The 21,951-nt window shown below is 36.1% G+C and overlaps 3 protein-coding genes across 7 annotated transcripts; 1 reads left to right on the top strand and 2 right to left on the bottom strand.

The window, feature by feature from the left end:
- Positions 1-249: 249 nt before the first annotated feature.
- Positions 250-6,157, top strand: LOC140776037 (uncharacterized). Of its 5 annotated transcripts, none has more exons than XM_073119581.1 (6): positions 250-482; positions 669-736; positions 1,134-1,265; positions 2,371-2,472; positions 5,508-5,663; positions 6,019-6,157. In XM_073119581.1, exons 1-5 carry the CDS (start codon positions 299-301, stop codon positions 5,541-5,543), a joined length of 522 nt encoding a protein of 173 aa, XP_072975682.1. In that variant the 5' UTR covers positions 250-298; the 3' UTR covers positions 5,544-5,663; positions 6,019-6,157. The 5 variants fall into 5 exon arrangements, with proteins under 5 accessions (XP_072975682.1, XP_072975681.1, XP_072975683.1 ...); XM_073119580.1 differs by having other exon boundaries at positions 5,934-6,072; XM_073119582.1 differs by having other exon boundaries at positions 1,134-1,263; positions 2,372-2,472; positions 5,928-6,066.
- LOC140775610 (probable membrane-associated kinase regulator 4) lies at positions 5,881-8,567 on the bottom strand. The gene has a single exon (XM_073118991.1). It carries the CDS (start codon positions 6,907-6,909, stop codon positions 5,881-5,883), a length of 1,029 nt encoding a protein of 342 aa, XP_072975092.1. The 5' UTR covers positions 6,910-8,567.
- Positions 8,568-9,036: 469 nt separating this feature from the next.
- On the bottom strand, positions 9,037-19,784 carry LOC140776036 (uncharacterized). The gene is made up of 18 exons (XM_073119578.1): positions 19,516-19,784; positions 18,469-18,684; positions 17,187-17,282; positions 16,776-16,828; positions 16,267-16,363; positions 15,684-15,757; positions 14,956-15,073; positions 14,565-14,675; positions 12,983-13,059; positions 12,443-12,509; positions 12,053-12,118; positions 11,463-11,570; positions 11,215-11,345; positions 11,029-11,095; positions 10,824-10,891; positions 10,655-10,739; positions 9,685-9,755; positions 9,037-9,603 (listed from the first exon to the last, which is right to left on the bottom strand). The coding sequence occupies exons 1-18, from the start codon at positions 19,663-19,665 to the stop codon at positions 9,237-9,239; spliced, it is 2,022 nt and encodes a 673-aa protein (XP_072975679.1). The 5' UTR covers positions 19,666-19,784; the 3' UTR covers positions 9,037-9,236.
- Between the last annotated feature and the right edge of the window lie 2,167 nt (positions 19,785-21,951).

Below are 21,951 nucleotides of genomic sequence, written 5' to 3' on the forward strand. Positions count from 1 at the left end.
TACAAGAATCTACTATCCTACTCTGGATCGATGCTTATTCTCGGATAATAGGCTTTTGTTCTGTTTTATCTCCCCGTCGTCACTTGGCAGCATGTCATTGGCTATTAACTTTACTGTTTGGTTGCGGTCTGATCAACCGGGTTTGCAGACGATCTATCCCCCCCCCCCCCCCCCCCTCCCCCCCGTCACGTGCATCGCTCGTGCAGATCATGTAGCTAACTGTAAAATAGAGTTATATCCGAGGGGCGTCTTGAAATTTTCTGCCGTCGCTCGAGAGTGGAAGAAGGGCCGGGAGGCGATGGTGTTGGTCCACGTTAAGGCCGACGGAGAGGGCGAGAAACAGCAGTTCCTGTACGAGTGCGCCAGCTCTTCGACCGTCGACGAGATCGCCGACTCCATCGTCGAGATATCTCGTCTCCAGTCCAAGATCCAATCCCTCTCCTTCCTCCTAAGATCTCAACTACTCACAGAAGCTTTCAAAGGTACTGCGCGCGCGCGCGCGACCTAATCAAATGCTTCAAATACGCTAAAGAAGCATCCGGTGTTTCTTCTTGGATTGGAGACGAGAGATCTCGACGATGCTTCTTGATTTTATAAGTGCATTGAAATTATTGCTATTTGGGGAAAAATGATTAAGAAATGCTTTTTTTTTTTTAAATCATGTCTAGAGAAGTGTCCGAACGTGGCGCTTTCACTTGAGAGAGCTCTATCAGAAGCTGAAGCATATGCATCAAAGGTCAGATAATCAATTAATTACAATTAATCTTGTGCTATCTTAACGTAATATCTACTGTCTGAATAGCTAGATGTTTCATGGTTTCCTGGTTTTGGTAATTAAATTAACAGAGAGAGGAAACTTTGATAGAAAGGAAAACCAAACTTGAGGTATGAGTAGCACCTTTACACTAATCACGAGAGAACTAAATTGCTTGCCATTGGCCATCCATGGCCTGCTTATTTATTACAGAAGTCAATGCAAAATAAAAGGCATCTAACTAATCAGTTAGCTTTGAAGCCACGCCCTGCTCTTCATGCGGAATACCTGCTTCATATCACCGACTGCTAATTACATGGGCGATGGCTATTCTTGAATTGTTGAATCCTATCAGAGAGAGCATTTGAATCTTTTTCAGGAGCAGGTGCTGCATAACCGGTTCTTGTCAGCTCGTGCTCTTAGAGAACATATAAAGAACATTGATAAAGATGTGAGTTTTGCTCAACAACAGAGACAGGCTGCAGAATTGGATCCTCGACTCTTTTCTGGTACCATTTCTCGTTTTATAATTTGCAATCTGAGAATCTTGTTGAATTCTGAGAGTAACTTAAAGAATCAATTTTTTTTAATTTAGTAATTTCATATTTATGAGGTACTCATAAACACCAAGTGCTTGTGATTAGTAATTATTATGTGACTGGGAGTTGGATAGAATTTTTTGCGAGTAATATACAGGTAACCATTTTCATCAAGATTTAGTGGATATTAGTAATTTAAATGGTCATATGTGGGAGTATTTATTTTACTTTGCACCCATTGTGTGCAGAGAAATGAATGTTATATATGAGTTTATTTGTGTCAATAGAAATGATGAACTGATGGTTCTTCTATATAGCAGTATTCGAATTTATCTGAAGATATACATACTAATAAAGATTCTGTGGAGGCTAGCAAGGTTTTGATATGTAGAATATCTCGGATCTGTCTATGTATTGTAATTGAACTTTGCACAAAATTTTATTACACAGTTAAAATTTATTGATAGTATTGATTTTATATGGACGCACTCATCTAATACAATCTTGCTTGAGTTTGACTTGTTAGGCTTGACATGAAAACATATACGATATCAATTATAATATTGATTAGTGCAAATAGCGTTCATGAATATATTACTTACCAATTTAATGCAAAGCAACCCACCGCTACATTCATGATCTAATCTTCAATTAGTTCATGCCATAGCATTATTATATGCTGCTTATTTAAGGTCATATATGTAATATGGATAGATGAGTTCTTTCGAGCCAAAGCATAAGAAATCTAAGATCCATTGGGGTTTTGATTAATAGTTAATGAGCTTCAAATCCTAGCCTGAGTTTGGATCGTTTATGGATTAGCTAGATCCACGAAAATGAATCAAGTGCAAGCGGCGCATGACCCGCCTAACATTTTATCTTCTTGTCTATTATTCTTAAAAGTTGCTTTATGTTCTGAAACTGCATTATATTAAAGTGAGATTTTTTTTTTTAAAATTATAAGATTGTCTGCTATGTGCTAACTGATGCTAAGATATTTTCATCTGACAGGTGGTGAGAGATTCTGTATAATCTACTATTCATCAACTTGCTGATTAACAAGTTGTCCCATTTATAGGTTGTGAGTTTCATGATGACATACAACTATACTGGGCTGGAAAAGAACTTGCTAGAGGGAAAAGATTATGTGATTACATTGGTGCAAATGAAAAAACAAAGGTAACTATTCTTTATTTACAAAGTCATATAATTTCAAGGAACTCTTGCATGACTTTCTCCCGCTGATGGCAGATTATCATCAGACTGAAGTCAGCTTCTAAAGAACCATGAGCTTTCTTCCAAGTTGGCCATAATGTGTATTTCCTTTTGTTTTCTCCTTATGTTTCTACTGTTCCGACTGTTCCTTTGGTTCCTACCATTTTGTATAGGTTGTTTTCAGGATCTCAGTTATTCAAGTTACTTGTAGACTGATTCTTCTTTAAGCCGTGCTTGTTCCCTTGGCAAAACATATCCCTGGAATGTAAGCCTGAATAATAGTCACTTGGGAGAATAATGTAATCAGTTGCCTTCAGAATCTTACAATACATGCTTGGGTTAATCTTATAACTTGAATGGCATGATCTTTGCGATTAGTAAATTTATTGTCTGAAGAATTTTGTTTCACAGTACTATTAAGTTTCAACAATATCATTTGTGATAAATATTCTGTCGAAGAGAGGTATGAAAAATATTGTGATATCTACTTACATGAACTAACCATTTGTTAATCCTTAGAGTAGATATATATTTCTATGAATATATGTACATACAAACATTTCATTCAATCTCACAGTTGTTCTTTGTTCTCATGAGTACTTGAGAGGAAACAGGTTGTGGTCTAGTAAAAGGCATGTCTTGGGGTTATTATGCAAAAGTTGCCTGATGTTGTTACTGCAGCTGACTGTGAGCATAGCATGGATTCTACCACATGTTGCTGTGGCAACCATGTCCTCGTTGCAGCTTTTATCTTTATGCTTGTATAGTAAAACTATAAAGGCTGCGAAAGGTTAACAGAGATTGGATGCAATTCAATATGCTTTTCTTTTACCTTTTAACCTCTAAAATGCGCACTCACTCTCAGGAGCATATATAACAATAAAGTATTGTCAGAAAAGGTTATCATGAAAAAGATTGCCTGCTTATGTATGCAAAAGTAAAAGATAAGTAGCTCCTGCATTTCTCTTAATGTCCTCTTGCTGCTTTCCCAACATTTCTTGCACAAGCTACTCAATCATGTTGTTTACTTCTTTATGTTGAAGTAGATAATTCTATGAGAATGATAGGTGATGCTATTAACCATAGACCATAGTAATACTGTTTGAAGAAAAGTTGATTTGTAGATCAAACTTGCATGTGCTGAACAACACTGGTGGACTTCAAAGTCACATATCTAGTTAGTTTGAGGTTTATTTGTCTGCAACCGGAGAAATCTCCTACCTTATTTTATAGGGATTTTTACAAATCACACCCCATTTTTGAGGATTTGTAACCCAACTCTTCGTTTTTTCTTATAATTTTTATTTAACACCTTGAGTTAAAATAGATAAAATATAAATGTGTGAATAACAAAATAGATAAATATACAGTGTGATTGTAAAAATCCATATTTTGTATAATGAAAGCATCATTTTGGTGGTCATCTCCACTCATGATTGTTAAGGGCAAAGTGTCAAGAAGGACCAATTGTATTCTCTAATCAGTGCAATTAGTGAGATGCCTATTTTGATTATCTACTCCAAATCTTGAAAAACTCCTTAGTTGGCATTTGATTCCCTTTACTTGCCTTAGTCAAAAGATGCGTGCAGATTGCTTCAGATTATTGTGCATGCTGACTAGTGTTCTTCTTAACTAAATATATTGTTTGTGAAGCACTTAAATCCTTAAAGATCTAATTCTTTTCTTTTTTTTGACCAATTTTCTTCTTTTCCTTCCCTTTAACCTTAAAAATTGTGAGAATATGATCGGACAACTCCACAATTTGTTGAAGCTGAATAGGCTTCAGTGTCTGTTATTATATTCCAGAACCTGCCAAAATCTTTATTCAAGAATTAGGCCATGTTCTTTGCTGGGGGAAAAGCATCAGCAGTTGAGATTTGCTTATAATCATCTAGGATATATTTAACTAGACATAGCCTCATAAATGGAATGCCTATCATTAATTATCCCTATATTGGAGTTAGGCAATCTATGAGCTCCTACTCTTTTGACTACATTAGTACAGCCTTACCAATTGAAGTGTTTTTAGCTACATCTAACCTGCTGGAGTAATTTAGTGCTAGTTCTGACTAACTGATGCTCTGGTTTGTTCTACTGACTGACTGCTGTCATGAGGTTATCCTGGTTAGCACCTGCTGGATTGCCTCCTTTATGTCTCTCTTTTATTTGCACAGTGATCCTAACACCATTGCAGTAAGCAATGCTGCTAAAGTGGATGCTAAGCTACATAAATGGCTCTTGGACTATGAAGTAATGCTGCAGAGCATTGAATGAACAGGACCTCCAAGTGATTCTGAGGTCAGCTATGTCAAACACCCCAAAGCACTATTGGAGCTGCTAGCATGGATGTAATGTGTATTACAGAGATTAATAAAGTTAAACCCATTTGTCATAGGGATACCTTCAAAGATAGATACATCAATCTCTTTTGCACAGTCAAAAGAGAGCCTCCTCTGAAGATATGGGAGAAAAACTATCTAAACTTATGCTGAGGACTACTGATTACCTGTAGATTGTAGCTCAATTATGCAGATTGTGATTAAGCCTTTAAAAAATGGACTGCAAATGATGAATAAAGACAATTTGCTAGTTGACCAGTTGTTAGTTGCTGGAATTCATGAGGGGCATCTCTATCTGATTATGCATCAATTGAATACCCCTGGAGTGCTATGGATCTTAAGACACTTATGAGGTTGGGGAAGGAGCATCCTCTACTAATTTTGAAGTTCTGCATTACCAACCAAAAGAATAGGAAAATCTTTTTCATTTAGTATTTTCTCTCTGTAGCAGTAGAAAAAAGATCTGCAATATCAGCAATGCCATTAAAGCTATGAAATAGGAACAGGACCAGAGTGAGGATGGGAAGGATATAGAGAGAAGGTGATAGAGAGATCATAATAGATAATAAAAGGCTTGCTTGCATATTGATGCTTTTTTCTTGTATATTTATGTGATTCGCTCCTATTAATCTATAAGTTCTTGCATCTTTCTTAATGCAGATAAGGCTAGCAATTAATCATGTACAAGACAGTTGAGGCCATTACTGCAGTTCCTTTTGCAAATTTGAGGAAGCAAAATAGAAACCTTGAACAGTATTGATGCAGCCAAGCTACTCATTATGACCAGAATTTAGGCTAGAAGCCACACAATCAAAGGTTTGTAAATGAATAATGAATACTTTTCAATATTACTGATTTGGGTAGAGATATCACTGAGCATGCATATAAAGCACACAGCAGTTTCAGCTGAACCAAAGAACAGTCAATTCCTTTATGGAGTAGGAAAACAATGAGCATCAGAGCAATCATTTTATGGCTTCACAATGTTCCTATTATATTTGGCCTTTCTTCATCCTCACAAGAAGCAGAAATCCTAGGGACATAATGAATAAATGCTAACATCACTTACACTCTTTCTAGATGCAGCCAGCTGCTGAGACTTCTTGCAATATGCAATCGCTCCTTGAACTGAACTCTCCACCTCTGAATTTGCGCTACTGCTTCTCTTCAGGATTGGTTGCTGGCAAAATCCATTTGAACCCGCACTTGATGAAGACTGCGAGGATGAAGAAGAGCATGATGAGGATGTCGACGAAGATTTAGTCGTCAGACGCCACTTGATGACACCAGAGAAGGACTTCCTATGGCTCAAGTCCTCTTCCATCATCTTTTCTCTGTCAATGCTACTCTTAAGAGTGGTCGTTGTGGTAGCATTGGTTTCTGTCACTATATATTTCTTCTGCTGGATTTGGCCAAATGGGTTCTTCTTTTCTGCTTTCATATTCCCATTTGTGTACTGTTCGGCTCTGGGAGGCTCACATGGCTCATCTCTGAATGCTGATTTGGTGAATAGAGACTGGAGATAAGCTCGCGATGCCTTCAACTTTAAACCTAGTGAAGATTGCCTTATCAGCTTCAGCTTCTTGGACCAGGATTTCTCTGTATTCCTTGAGCATTGGTACAGGAAAGAGCCTGGATTCAGCTCTCCACTGACATAGCAAGAATTGGCAGGAGATATCTTGCAGGACTCAAATGGAGTACTTGTAGCTGTGTTGGAGCTAGTGCTGGTGGTGGTAGTGTTTGAGGTAGTAGTCATCATCTTCTCATCCAACTCGTCTGTTTCCTTGCCAAAATTGGTGGTGTTGGTATTCTGCAGGAGCTTTTGAACCATTTGAAGTCTTGGTGGGATCTGCAAAGGAAGGAGCTTTCCTTTGTAGAAGAGCTCATCAGCAGGGGATGGAATGGCTTCTCTCTCTGGTTGGTTGGCAGACATTTGGAATTCAAATTCGATGGAATTTTGAGGGGAGGACACAGTGTAGCACAAGAAGGTGGTTGAGCTGAGATCCATGTCTATGTACTCTTCTTCTACTGAGTGATCATGGGAAGGAAGAGCTTTCGCCATACCGGTGTTCTATTGGCCAATCTGCTTTCAGTTTCTCTCCTCCCTTATCTCTCGCTCTTTTGAACACTAGTTGGATTGGGTTGTGGCTGTAGAGAGTGGTGTTGGTGTTGGGGAAAAGGAGTGGGAGGGGAAAAGGGCATCCTTTAAAGTTTGTAATATTGCCAAGTGAGAAAGAATTATGGAGGGGTTGTCAGGAATTTTGCAAAATTGGGAAGGTATCCAAGATAACAGGTGCAGACTTATGTGGGAGGACAGCACTCTCATGGGTCCCCATCCTATTCATCTGACTACGGTTTGCTCTCTCTCTCTCTCTCTCTCTCTCTCTCTCTCTCTCTCTCTGTGATATATTACTATATTGTGGTTCAAATTAAACACTGTAGCAGATTTGTCATTTTGGCATCAGCCATTTAACTATGTTAAAATTCTTTGTTTCTCTTGTGTATTTGACTTGTTGACCACATAGCTTCACCCTGCAAGTAACTCAAATTTTTGAACCGAGCTCAGCTCCCAGATGCTGAAGTTCTGTCAATCCACTGTACAAAAATAACTTCTTTAAGCATAATTTTGTACAGCCATGAGCTGTCTTTATGCATACAGGCAAGTATTATATGGAGCATGAAGGGCCAACCCCTTGTGATGCTATCAACCGCGTGATCAAGATTGGAAGGCATAGATTATAAGCATTGCCATAGCCTGAGACAAGGTAAGCTACAACACATCGTGTACCTGCACAGACAGCATGAGAGCTGCACTTTTGGCGTCAAGTCAGGTAATATATTTCATCAATCAATTGATTCTTTCTAGACCTGTGATTAAAGATTTTAAGGTCATTTTCCAAAGTCAACGAATTGCTTAACCCACTATTTTTCATATTAAATAAAAGAGCATTTATTAGTTACTTTACCACCAGCAAACTTTTGCTCTGGAAATATCGTTGTAAAGAAACCTCGTAGAAATTAATATCTTTTACAGTATAAAAGTGTATAACTTTAGGAAAAGAAAAGTTTAAAACTTTCTTTTTTTTAAATTAAAAAAACCACCTTTTCACTAGGGTCTGTGACTCTGTGGTCATCCCATCCCCTGAAAGCCCTCCCCTGAAAGCCCTCCGACACAACTAGGTGGGGAACCTATAGCTCAGTGAAAAAGAAACACTCCATTGCAAAGCTCGAGGTCCACTTTGCCAGCACTTTTATGCACTGAAATAAAGATCCAATCTCCCCCAATCTGAAGCAAATTTGAAACCTCTGCAAATTGGGAAGAAGAGAGAGAAGAAGAAGAAGAAGAAGAAAAAAGAAAATAAAAGAAAATAAAAGAAAAGAAAAGGGGCCACCTGCTCCTATCCACGTGAAGGTGTGCAATGCAGGGCAGGATCTGGTAGCGACCTCTCATGACATCGAAGTAATGGAGGGCAATGCTATCTTGTCGCATTTTCCTCCATTTCTGACCTACTGAAGCTGTACAGATATAATAAGCCACACAGATGAGGTCAACTGAAGTGGTTTGACTAAAGTGTTGTCTTGGTAACATCTTCCACTATGTTAGTGTAGAGTACCTTTAGATATTTGCAGATAGACTCCATTTTAATGTGCATTTTGCAAAAGACCACCTCTCCACCCTCCCCTTTCTTCACCTTTACAGAGAAAAAAGGAACATAGGAAGAGCATTTAACTAGAAAAAGTACAATATAGTTAAATTATCACTTATCAATGAGGAGTAGTTGATTTTTCCTAAATGTACCTGAGAAAAGAAACTGATTTATATATATATATATATATATATATATATATATATATATATATATATATGTCAGACGAGATCCTTTCTAATCATTGCTTCTTGGCCATTGATGGTGGTGGAAAGGGAAGCGTTGATGTTTCTGAATAGTTGCAATACCTGCAGGGAAAAGCAAGTGGGGTTAGCATCTTTGCAGCACCCCGAGGTGAACCGCTTCCCTGTGCATCTCGCCCACTATACACTCTCTCAGCATAAACGTAGCACCAGACACACCTCAGCACATTGTGCTGCTGCATGTACACACTCCCCTGGAGATCATGTTAATGTGGCTGGCATTTTAATTACCTGATACCTCTTTGTCGATATGTAACTTTTGATAAACACAAATCAACAAAATGTAACTCTTAGTCCAGAGAAGTAGATGTTCATCTGCCGCAACAATAGGTACAGGAGAAGTCCAAGAAAAGAAACAATGTACACCATTTAATAATTTACAATTTCCCCAGACCAATGCTTCAAAGCAAATGCTAGATGTTGATTGTATGCAATAGGTCCAAGATAAAAAAAATATACATATATCCCAGCAGCGCAGCCTATAACTTTTTGTTTGATTCTGATCTCAGTTCCTCTTCGAGTTCGTCGAATTCCCAGCCACTGATCTCATCGGCTGAGTAGTCTTTGCTTACTTTCCCGAATTCTAACTCCAGCTTTGCGAGTTCGGATTCTGGATCCAGATGTTGTTCTGGTGTCAATGGAGATGGCTTCGGAGACTCGAGCCCACTGGAATTAGAGGGAGCAGGGGCCTCAACAGTGTAAGATGAACCTGTACTTGATCCCTCTTGTGCAGTTATTTTTTCTTTAGGAATCTCGATATCCAGTGTCGGTCTTTCAATAGAATCAAATTCTCCTCTTATCTTCTCAATGGCAGCAATTAGTTCTTCGACCTCAGGATCACCCTTTCTGCATGAATAACAAGCAGCAGTCTAGCTTGCATAAGCTATAAGGTTACAAGAAATAGAAAATGATCTTAGAAGACAATACCTAGATATTTTCTGTTCTTCATCAAGAAAAAGCTTCTTCATGCGATCTACCACGCTGAATGCAGTTATGATCTGTAAGAATCAAATATAAGACAAGATAGAGTTAACTTGCAAAAAATGAGCGACTGATTAACAACTTCATCAAGACCTTCCACATTCTAAAAAAGAAACAAGAGAAACAGTGCAATAGGTGACATATTAACTGCCTAGTTCCTATCTAAAGAAACCCAATATGCTCTATGAACAATAGGTGATGTTTTAAATACAAGCAAAGGATAAGAATTGTACAAGGACAACTACCTGTAGTCACATAGCAGCTCTAAAATATATCTGAGTCACTATAACCTAATTTTTCTCTTGCTTTCTACCCTTGTCTCCAATCAATCATCTCCAACATATTCAACAAACAATCCAGATCTACTTTATCTTGGACATTGCATTTATCTTCATGTCTAAGTATATCTAGTATGTGACTTGCATTCATTTTCAACTCATGTGAAATGTCATTTTAAGGTACAATTAGCAAACTCAGAGATGTTTAGCAAACTCAACTTATGTGGAGTTTATTTTTCTTGAATCTTCAAAAATTAGGTCTCGCTGGCTTGCTTAAAGGTGCAGAAAATCATCTAAATGTAACATGTAGTAGCAAGGATAATGAGCTGCCAGCACAACTTTGTGCTGGATTAGCACAAGAGATGTCGGGCAGCTGGGACAGGCATGGCATAAGAATATAAGATTAGTTGGCAGTTAGATACTACATTTAGGTTGATGCAAGCCAAGAAAACCCAATAAGTCCCCCTATGGCCGTGGGAAATTGGGAATATTCTAGAGGAGAGAAGTATGCTGACTTTTTGTCTAGGGATTTGTCCTGCGATGTTCTATAAAGCCAAAATGTGTTATAACAGGTAGCAGCCATTAATTATTGCAGTAAGTAGAAAGACCAAAGAAAAAGAGAAGCTACAAAAAGATACCTTTTTTTCAGTTTCCAAATACTCCTCCTCAAGAAATTTCTGTGGGTTTGACTTTTTAGATATATCGTTATCTTCATCCTCCAACCTGAAAAATGTGTCGGAAGAAATTTTATGAAAAAGTTCATCGAATCTACTTCAAAATGGCATTAAACAGGCATAGTTTTACTACCTTCCACTGAATATTTTTAAGTTATCCACAAAAATCCTGATGCGGCCAACAGAAGCACTCAGTAGTTCCTACGCAAGAAACAGAATGCAACCAACAAGAAACAATGGAAGCATTAGGCTTGTGAGCAAATTATTCTTGTGCAGATCTAAAGCTTGAAGTTTGAAGTTGGAACAAAATAACTTGAATACTACTGAAGATGCAGTACCTTGCATGCAGAAAGGTGATGCTTGATCAACTTGACAAAACATTCTCTGCATTTCTCCAGCTCATCACTTCAACAGTAACAATTCAAAAGGGGGAAAAAAAGGGAATTTCAGCAATCTTTGTAATAGTGAAAGTAACTCATGGATCTAATCACAATGTAATTATTATCTTCAGGGATAGAACATACTTTGTTTGCTTCTGCTTCAATTCTCTGTTCAAGGACTGGAGCTGCCAGGTATCCTCCAAAAAGTTGATCCATGTATGAACAATTTCAGATTCTACTTTACATGAAGCAACAGATCTTGAAAGCTCATCCTCCTACAGTTGGAGAAAGAGAAAAACAAATGAAGGCTCAAGCACTTTAAGAACTTGAAAGATAAGAGTTGCACATTCTAAGTAACTGTTGTACAAAGGACTGAGAGAATAATTTGAAACCTTTGCTTTCAAATGTAATACAATTCGGTTACTTGCTTCATCAAATTGGTCCCTCTCCTCCCGTGTTTTGTTAAGCCGTGCAATAGCTGCAGTCAAAGAAATGTTGACCTGCACAGCAAACTCCATCTTCAAGAAAGAGCTCATATAACATCTTTGAAAGAACAAATGAAATGGCTCACCCATCTTAAGAACTTATGATCTATATAAGCTAATGAAGCTTGCAAATAACAATGTCTCTTTCATCTACTCTTAAAATATAGCCTCCTTTTACTGCTACACCCTTCACCATTCATATCAAATCTATTGAATTTTCTTTTCTGATTGTGTGCGTGTGTGGTGATGATTGGCGGGCAGGGTGGTGGGGTGTTTGCTTGTCAGGAAACTAGAAAGCAAATCTGTAATTAAAGGGTAATAAACGGAAAAAAGAAACCCAACACATCATATATTATTACATGGGTAAAGTCAGTTTGACAATGCCTAAAGTAGAGTGGTCAGTATCATACTGCTCTATGAAGCTCAAATGTACCTAAAAAAGGAGACAACAATAGGCAATAAATCTTTCATGAAAGTGCAATCACCAAAAGTTTTACCTTCTTCAGTTCAGCCTCAAGTTGATCTCTTTGCTTCTCCAGTTCAGCAATCTCAGCCTCCAATTCCTTGTTGGATACAAAAATATTTTATTATTTTATCAATAATGTACTAAAAGTTAAGGATCAAATATATAACAAAAGCCACTCAAATCCAACGCTGCAAGAAGTTAATTATAGTTGCTTATTAATAATTTACAAGAACTACATCATTTAAGATAGTAATATATTCTTGTCATCGTTAGTATTGCATTTCTTCACAATCTAAGATCATCATAAAAAGGTAGATCAGAGCTCTAGAATTTTGTGTGCTAATCTATCGATAATGCTCGCGATAGTTTCAATTCCAGAATACTAAACCATGTTTAAGTAAGAGTTCTACCAGCAATTTACCTTCTCATGTCCACTAACTTCATTGGCTTTGGCTACACGAAAATTGAGAGCTTCTTCTTTCTGATTCCTGAATTTAGTTAATAATCAAAGCGAACTCAGTTTTTATCTAACTCTAAAAAAGGAAGTGCGATTTAGAAGTTTTGATAAAGAATATTCATAAGAAGTGCAGCTCAGATGGACATAAAGGCAAGCACAAAAATATTTAGCAATTAAAAAAGATGAACATCCTTAACATTCCGGACAAGGGGAAACAACAAAACTTTACAAAGTATAAACATCTTCTAAATAATGCAAAGATTTCATGCCATTAATCTAAAATAAGCGATGTCTAACTTTACAAAAATGACACCCCAGTCAGATCTAAAATATTGATCTCAACAAGAAGCATATTCACCAGAATCACCGCAGTTTATCCAGACATAGGATTAATTAATAGCTACCTCGTGTGATTATTTGGTAGATCATCTTCCAAATGCATGCCCAAAAGTTCCACAAAAAATAGAAGATTGTTGAAAAAGTAAATTGGCAAAACTTTTAAACCTGTGATCTAAAATACGCTTTTCTGCCTTTGACGAAGAATTTGAGAGAGATTCTGCTAGAACCTTCAACTTATCAACCTGAAAATATTCATATAAGAACATCGCAAAAGAATAACATTAATAGGCTTTTTTTTTCTTCTACATTGTGAGCTAAATGTAAATGTGAAACAACAAATTTTGATATTACTTCCAATGAAGGCAAATAAGAAACAAACTTAACAAATAGAGTTGGTAGGTAAAGTATTTTTATAGCAAAGAATCATCTCAAAGAAACATCCCAGCTGCTTTCCTTTTGCAACTAAATTGGGATAAGCTGTCTCATGTTTATGCAAAGTATTATGCAATAAAAGGACAAATGCACTTTCATGAAAAAAGAAGGGATCTTAACAAGATGCAATGGCAAATGCTAATTTGTAAAGAAAGAGCAAGAGATGAATCAACTGGTTGCATGTAGAATTGTATAACCATTCAGGATGAGAAAAGATCTGAAATGTTTCATATCAAACAACCTAGCCTGTTAGAAGTGTAATTACAACCCCTGTTACACAAAAATTAGGTATTCAGAGTGTACAGTTAACATGATTTTTTGCCCTCTTCTGGTTGACTCTGTGTGATAAGTTTCAACAGGCCATTTGATTTCCAACAATAAAATAATATATCTGGATGAAACGAAGAAAGAAAGTTCCACATGATGTGACCAATATTTCACCTCCACTCTTCAATTCTTTAATCTTTAGGATTGGTAGGGAAGAAAAATAGGTGTATTTGGAACCTCGTAAAATATCCCAACCTGGGTCCTCTCTCCCCCATACTTAAATTATCGTTTGCCAAATCAGATGTGCAAGACATTAATTAATTGTTTTAGTTCTTGTGTAGGTACCCTCTTGTTCTAGTTCCCCACTTTTCAAATTGCAATATTGTCTTGAAAAAGACCCTTTATCCATCAGTGTCCAATATAGATAATGCTCAAAACTCTCTAACAAAAGTCAAGAAGATAGTTGTACAACAACACTATGTTATTCTCTCCTTAGCATCTGAGGGGAACATCCCATGTTGTAACTCATGGAGATTGAAATGCTATGCTCATAAATCAATGGAGATTAGACACAATTATCATGCCATGTGTTCTCATATTAGGATGTGCAGCATAAAGCACAAATAAACAAGTGACAAGATATATGAAGAGCCCAATTTTTCCAAAGAGTATCATATAAAGAAAGTAATGAAAAGCACTAGTTTGAGCCCATACAGCTAACACTTAATCCCAAGGAAGAAGGAAAGAACCCCTTCTGGACTAGCTGACCATGGGAGCATCTAGCTTGCCTGAAGTTCAATCTCAAGTAGAGACGTCTCAATACTCTCAATGCAAAATATGCTCATAAAAGAATGGAAACTTGCAGTTGATAAGCTTCCTCAAATAAGAAAACAGAAATGACCAATAAAATCATGAGGCTAAAGGAGGTCATAAGCCGCATTACCTAAATTAGCAACAAAACATAGCGTATGAGAATGTGTGGCGTGATAACAGTGTGGAGGATTTGACAACTGTGTCTCTTAACATAGAAAAGAAAAGAAAAGCATACCTTCTGGGAATGGATCTCTAATGAGTCCCCACTACTTATGGATTTCTTTTTCAATATAAGTGCCTCCATTGTAGAGCATAGCCGAACTTCAATAAGTGCTTTTTTGAGATCCTACAAGATCAGATAGAAAAACATGTTACTCAGGCACCTAATGAAATTTTAACCATCACAATTCTGCTGTCTATATTTCTTTTACAAGGGCATCTATTATAGCTGAATGAACTAAGAGCTACCCAGTTACACAACCCCTTATGTGAATCCTATGTCACAACATTGTCGATTGGAGGTCTGCTGCCTATATTTCTTTTACAAGGCATCTATTATAGCTGAATGAACTAGAGCTACTGAGATGATTGACATGACTAAATAAGAGTTTCAGGCTAAATCTCACCTCCTCTGTGGCAATAGTAACCTTTTCAGAAACTTTATCATGATCTTCTTTAGAAGGAACTCGCAGTGCCTCCATTCCATACACCTTTTCCCCCAATCTTTCTGTTTCAGCATCTAACCTGGAGAAAAATATGGATCAGATCACTGAAAAAGACGTTTATTCTGGTTCAGCACCTCACATGGGATTGCTATGTTTTCTTTTTTGACTAAAGTGTAAGAATCCGTCACACATGACATCCATGTGAGATTCAGAGGAGAGAAGAACAATAAACATTGTGAAGAAGGAACTGATATATGTATAATACAATTACAAGTTGGACGATTTACTTGGCAAATTGGCACCACCAGCCAATTAAGTACTTCTCATAAAGTTTATTGAATCCATTGGAAATTAAATTAATGTGAACTATCACATGCTTAATATACATGACAAATTCCAAATTAAGGTGTACTCAAGATAATAGAACTTCAATTTCAGTAGGAAATCAGCATCTTGTTTGTCAAATTACTATAATGTTGTGACACATGCAGTGTTATTTCTTAACATATTTCCTTCCGGTGATCACATTCTTTGCATTATCCAACTATATGTCTTTACTTGCATGCATATTCAAAGACATATTCCATTCCTGATTTCCTCTACAAGTCAAATGAACCTGTAGCTAAAATCATGGAATAATCTCAAGCATGGCATGATCAACAAGAACTCAAGTTAATTTAACTGGTAACCTTGCTAGATCAGCATTTATTTTTAGCCCTGAAATGGCACCTTGAGCAAACTGAAGTAGCTCTTCATGCTTCACCTGAAAATAGAAATACATTGTTGTCACTACTAGTCTAGTACACAAAAATTCTACATGTAAATGCTCATAAACAACAATTTTCATCCTAGACAATTTCTTACTAAAGATTCATGCATAGAAAGAATATCGACAACAAGAAGACTAAATGGAGTGTCAAAGTAAAGATGTCACCATTCTTATATCATATAGAACAAAGGGCGCCATATGACAAAGTAATAATCAAAGGACTAAGCCATGTCATAAAGATTACTTTTCAAGTGACATGCAAGCTATTATTGACAAACTACTCACAACAGATGGCTGTGAGCATAACAATCCAGTCGCAATTGACAAACTATTTTACACCAATTTGGCACCAATTGCTTTTCCACAACAGATTCAGATAGAAGAAAAGTATCTAAATATGATGAACTTTAAACTGATTTAAATGCTATTAGATTCTGATACTGCACCAAATAAAAATATATGAAATTATAATGAAAGAAAATTGGTCAGCCAGGAATTATTACCAAGACTTCTTCTTGGTAATTTGAGAATACTTTTGCTAAGTCTTGTATGCTACTCATAATTGCATTGTGAACTTCTTTCCCTCCTGTGAGACAAAGTCTACAAAAACAACAAACATTAAGAGGCAAAGTTCATCAGAACATATATTTGTTTGGATTAACTGATAATGAACATATAAATACAATAACTAGACTCTGATATACAATAGAAGAGTTGCAGGGGGCACATTAAGTTAACTTCATGCACTAATATATAGTTGAATGAATCAACCTCATTTTACGATACAAAAATGGATAGGCCGCCACTTAATGGCCTACATAAACAATTTAGCTGGAGTATCAAATGGAAGTTCCCTCATTTGTTTTTCAATATATTGAAGTTGTGCAAAAGCAAGAAATTTTCATCTCATTACTGCCAACTGAAACTGCTCCTACAACAGTTTCCAGAAAATATCTGTTGAAGATGGAAATAGTAGAATAAGAGATATGTTTCTATTGGTTAGCAGGCTCGCCTGAAAATTTCCAATAGCAGTGAAACTTCTTCCTCATTTGGAGCTTCCAGAATCTGAGTCATAAAAAAGAGTCAACCTATGCTTAACCTCCATGACCAGCAAAAACAAATGGCAAAGGAAATGTAATGTAGATAATGCCTCCCAATTTTCCAAATGGAGTACTATATAGTTATATCTTCAACAAAGGCCACTAGGATGATATAAAATGGTAAAATTCCAATTTATGGACTGTTCTGTAAAATGCCTAAAATGCTAACAATATTGCATAAAATGTTTGATTTCCTGGGGAAACATATATAACGAGAACATAACCTAATGTCCCAAGTCCAAAATACTTAAGTAGAACTGAGCAAATCATTTTTACATAGCAACAGACATTTGCTACCAAAAGAGATGGGTGCAGGAACTCACCATGGTCAATGTAATACCTTCAAGTGCTTGGCTATGTAGGAACACATCATGAAAGTTCATTGGCTCACCCCCAATATCAGAATCAAAGAACAAATCCTGTACGGAACAATTGAATATAAAATTAAGAAAAATATTGATAATCCAGTGTCATTTAAAAGTTAAAACTATCATAAACATTTAGTAAAGCATCGACCAAGCTTCCTAAAACTAGCCCAAATAGTCAAATCTAGCAAAATTTCTCACCTCTAGAGCGATATGGCAAGTTCCCACATAATAATGAAACTTACCAGCATACCACAGTAGGTCCAATTAACATCAAAATTTCCGAAAAAAATCAACTGACATCAACTCAAATGTCTAATTAGCAAAACTGCAAAATCACCGAATAAGGAGGATATCATGCAGTGGCACTTTTTTTTCTTCCAAACCATGGCGTGAAATTTTGCACACCTTTCTCATGAGCTGCTGTAAATAAGGCATATTAAGGGGCCGGTTGGTTTCAGGCATTTCAAAATGCAACATCTATAGCATTAAATGAGAAACCAATACAAACAAAAGTCTTCTATCATCTTATCTTTTCTTTCCAATCAAGGTTGAGAGAATTGTGTTTTGAGATTCACTTAATCGAAGTGGATGTCAAAATGTTGTGTGTGAGCTCATCTTAGCCATTGGAAAGGATATTTCATGGGATTTATAAACTAAAAATTGGTTTTCATATTGCATTTTATATGTGCAGATGCAATTTTTCTAAATACATGAAGCCAAACGGCCTTATGTAGTTTCAGAATGTTCCAACAACTGCATTTGAGAACGCATAAGCTCTAACATTGCTATGAAATAATAAAAATGAGTATTTCTTTTTCTTATTTTCTTAGATATGCAGATAGCAACTATTTCGCTACTAGGCATCACTAGTCTCTGGATCAGACATTAGTTAATGCACATAGCCACTTCTTATCTTGGAAGAATAGACAGTAGTCACTCTGCTACCAGGCATTACTAGTCTTACTTTACGTCACACTCACAGCATTCAATACATTATTACATTATGGACACTAATTACTTTAACTCTGTTGTCAATTAAGTTGTGAACTTCAAGATAATAAAGGAGAAGTTGCAGCATATTGCATGCTTTATTCTTAAGTTCTTTGATCAAAAGCTCTAACTGGATCCTGCTAACTTTGTCATGAAGTGTATCAACCAAGCAAGAGGTCACTTGTTTGTGGGAATAAAAAAATTCAAAACATTGACATGGCAGGTAAAAATCAATTAAGAAGATAACCAGGGGAGCATTTCTAGGAGATGTATTGGGCTCATCAGAAGGTTGGCCTTGTTCTAAAATTTTGTCATCAATTGAACCTCCAGATGCTCTCTCAGTTTCTTTTAGAGCCATCAACCAACGCCTTAATAGTTGAACTCTTTCCGCCCCTCTGCAAGAAACAGCAGCCTCTTCTAATCTTTTCACAGTGCTCTTGAAGCTTTTATAATTCCTAATACCCTGCAAAGTATGGAAATGGGAATTCAATTCAGCATAGAGACTGAGACACTAAATCATACTGCATGAATTAAGAAACTTCTTTGCCTATCAAAATTGATCTTAACAAACTCCATTACCAATTATCCCAAAAAAATTTGTTGACATAAATATTGATCAATAATTTGTCATAAATAAACAAATAAATCTCTATCATTGATAACTTGTACCTCTTGACACAAAAAGAACCACATAATAGAACACTGCATTTTAAATAGACTCAGAATCAAGAAATTTCCCATGGAAGGTGAATGCCCAGGTTGATATATCCCGGTCTGAACCTTGAGTGGTAGTCGTTGCACCAATTGACGTGAATACAAGCGACCTAAGATTCACATAATACTTTCACAATCCCGAAGGGAAAAGGAAAGGGGAGACTTTTAGGAGAACAAAATTTGTGGAACTTGGCAATCATTATCAGCAGATGAAATAGATTAAGAAGTGCATAAATCGTATCCGCCTTACAAGATATTTGACCTAAATTACTATATAGAAACGAATTCACGAACATGAAACACGTTTACGGCAACATGCATTTGAATTCCTATAAGTGATCGTTCGAGAAACGTCCTGCAAGAAACGAGACCCCTTAATACTACCAAAACGAGCTCACAAACAAGAAACTACCTTCTAGGCGACGTGCATTTGAATTCGTATTCGAAATATTCAAGAAACGAGACCCACTCACACTATCAAAACGAGCTCACGAATAAGGAAACACCTTTTAGGGCAGCACGCATTCGAATTCGTGTTAGGGATTATTCAAGAAACGCAGTGCTCTGCGGAGAAGTTTACCATTCGATCTTGAAAGATCTTGGCGCCGCCGACTACGGCCTGGCCAGCGTGGTGGACGACGGTGTCGGCATAGTTCTTGACCGTGCGGGTGAGGTTGTTCCTGCCGCCAACCTCGACGGCCTTGTTCACGGCGGTCCGCAGCCACGACATCGACGAGGACCTACCTAATCGACGCCCAAACCGAAAGCGGAGGAGAGATTTTCTTTTGGGAAGAGAGGGGAGAGATTGGAAGGGTAGGAGGGAGAGGAAGGAGAAGAAAAGGTCAGCGAATTCGCATTGCGTTTATACCCTTCTCAACTTTGTTATTTACGCACACACGCCCTTCTCTTCGTAAATGTGACATTTGGCACTTACGTCCCTTGAAAATCGAAATCTTTGTTTTCTTGCCAAGAAATCCCTCACCTTATATATATTCTCATTTGCGCGTAGGCCCTTATCAAGTTTCATATTTACATAGATACCGGACTTTAGTATAAATAATTAAATATCCCTTAAGCCCCGTAAATCCAACAATCAATTAAAATTTAATTAAATTAACTACAAAGAGACGTAATTACCATTATTTATATATATATATATAAGAATAAAATAACGATAAAATAGTTCCCAGAGAATCAAAAATTAATAATGTGATACTTTTCTAACCCAAAAAAAAATAAAAAAATAAAAATCAAACAAATAATTTGAGAGTAAATTTGGGCCCAATTGGGCCTCTATATGAGAAGGCCCAAATAATTGGATCCCTGGATTCTTTCAAGAACAAATCATTTTATCTTTCCCAGATATGATACTCATTTTATTGGACTAATTAATATATTCATTTTTTATATCAAATGCACATATTTATATAATAAAGTACAAAAAAAAATCTACTTTTATTATCTTAAAAATTTCTTTAAAAAATGTGCAAATTGCTTTTGGATAGAAAAATAATTTAAATATTGTGTAATTATTCTAAGGCAAGTATTACATCTTACTCACCGGTAACTTTTAAACCATTGTCGTATGAAATAAAAATTAAAAATATATATATATATATATATAAAACCATTTGCATAAAGTAATTTGATACAAAGTTGTCATCAATCATAGCAACATGGGATCCAATTCCTTTCTTCTTCTTTTTGTTCTTGGATTAGGTATAGAGTTATCTTTATTATCTAATATTATCTTAGATATTATCTCATCTCCCTTTCACACCCACCATCTAGTTTTCGTAAGAGGTTGGAATTCTAGTCCACATAACCGCGTCTGGTGTAACGTTGCTTTCATCCCCATCTTACAATTACTCCAATCCTTTTCTTCTCTTTGCCCACCTTTTCTATATATTGGCCTAAACTTAATTATTTTTCTAGAGATAAGTGAAAACTTAAATACTATCCTAAATAAATATTAATACCATTAAGATTTAAATTCAAGTGATCTCATACAATATAAGCTTCTTCTTTTTTTATCGACTGAGCTCTATTCTATTGGGCATCATAACATTTTATTCATGTATATATATCTTGTGTGTGTGTGTGAATTATTTGTATATGTTGTTAATGGACTATATACTCTATAATTTATAAATGTGATAGGGTGGATGTCTGTGTTTCTTTTAATCAAGGTTTGTTTTATAAGCAGATGTAATAACACTTTTGCTCATAAATTTATCGACCTAGTTATTCATTACTTCTGGGTTCGAATTGTAACTTTGTATGGGTGTAACCTAATCGGATTTAGTCAGATATGTATAGAGATTGGATTTATATCCTTTGAAATTTTTGAATTCGGATTTGAATTAGATTTTTAATGAATAGGTAATAAATATTCATGTCCCACTAGAATCATATTCGACGAGTTCAATTAGATAATAGATCAAATTCGGATCTCTCACAAATAACTAGTATACTATGAATAAAATAAATACAATAGTCTTATTCTAAAGCAATAAATTATAACTTTAAACAGTCAATTATGATAGTTTAGTAGCTAAAAATTAGAACGAAATATGTTAACTATCTCACTAAAAATAGCACAAGTTTAAGCAAACATAACAAAGTAAGAAGATCATTTTTCAAGTAATTCAAAACTTGTATTTACATATACTCAACTATATAACCATCCATCGCCTATAAATTTAAAAATAAATCATAAATATCATTCGAAGCTTCTGTATATATGTAGCCAAGATACGATCTGAATTCGATCTGATTCAATAATACTCGAATCCGATCGGTCTATTCAATGGATTGAAAAATTGCCATTTAAATCCGAGCAAATTCAAAGAATTTGAATCTTGCTACACCTCTTTATAGCTTTGAATTTGAATGATATATCTCAGTCTATGGACTTATGTGTATATATATATACCAATTGGTTTGGGCTGTTTGGCATTTTATTCTAGATGGGTTAATATTGGCACACAGCTGCAACCAGGCTAGCTAATAGATC

The sequence above is a fragment of the Typha angustifolia genome, chromosome 14 (assembly GCF_048772165.1).
Source record: "Typha angustifolia cultivar Huaian chromosome 14, ASM4877216v1, whole genome shotgun sequence".
Classification (NCBI taxonomy): domain Eukaryota; kingdom Viridiplantae; phylum Streptophyta; class Magnoliopsida; order Poales; family Typhaceae; genus Typha; species Typha angustifolia.

Excerpts from the sequence above, each read along its gene's own strand:
- LOC140776037 (XM_073119581.1), top strand. The coding sequence starts at position 299 with ATGGTGTTGGTCCACGTTAAGGCCGACGGAGAGGGCGAGAAACAGCAG. Across the intron at positions 1,266-2,370 it reads ATCCTCGACTCTTTTCTGGT|GGTTGTGAGTTTCATGATGA; the intron begins ACCATTTCTCGT and ends GTCCCATTTATA. Across the intron at positions 2,473-5,507 it reads GTGCAAATGAAAAAACAAAG|ATAAGGCTAGCAATTAATCA; the intron begins GTAACTATTCTT and ends TTCTTAATGCAG.
- LOC140775610 (XM_073118991.1), bottom strand. The coding sequence starts at position 6,909 with ATGGCGAAAGCTCTTCCTTCCCATGATCACTCAGTAGAAGAAGAGTAC.
- LOC140776036 (XM_073119578.1), bottom strand. The coding sequence starts at position 19,665 with ATGTCGTGGCTGCGGACCGCCGTGAACAAGGCCGTCGAGGTTGGCGGC. Across the intron at positions 17,283-18,468 it reads CTCCTAGAAATGCTCCCCTG|GATTTGTTCTTTGATTCTGA; the intron begins GTTATCTTCTTA and ends TGTTCCGTACAG. Across the intron at positions 14,676-14,955 it reads TTACTATTGCCACAGAGGAG|GATCTCAAAAAAGCACTTAT; the intron begins GTGAGATTTAGC and ends CTGATCTTGTAG.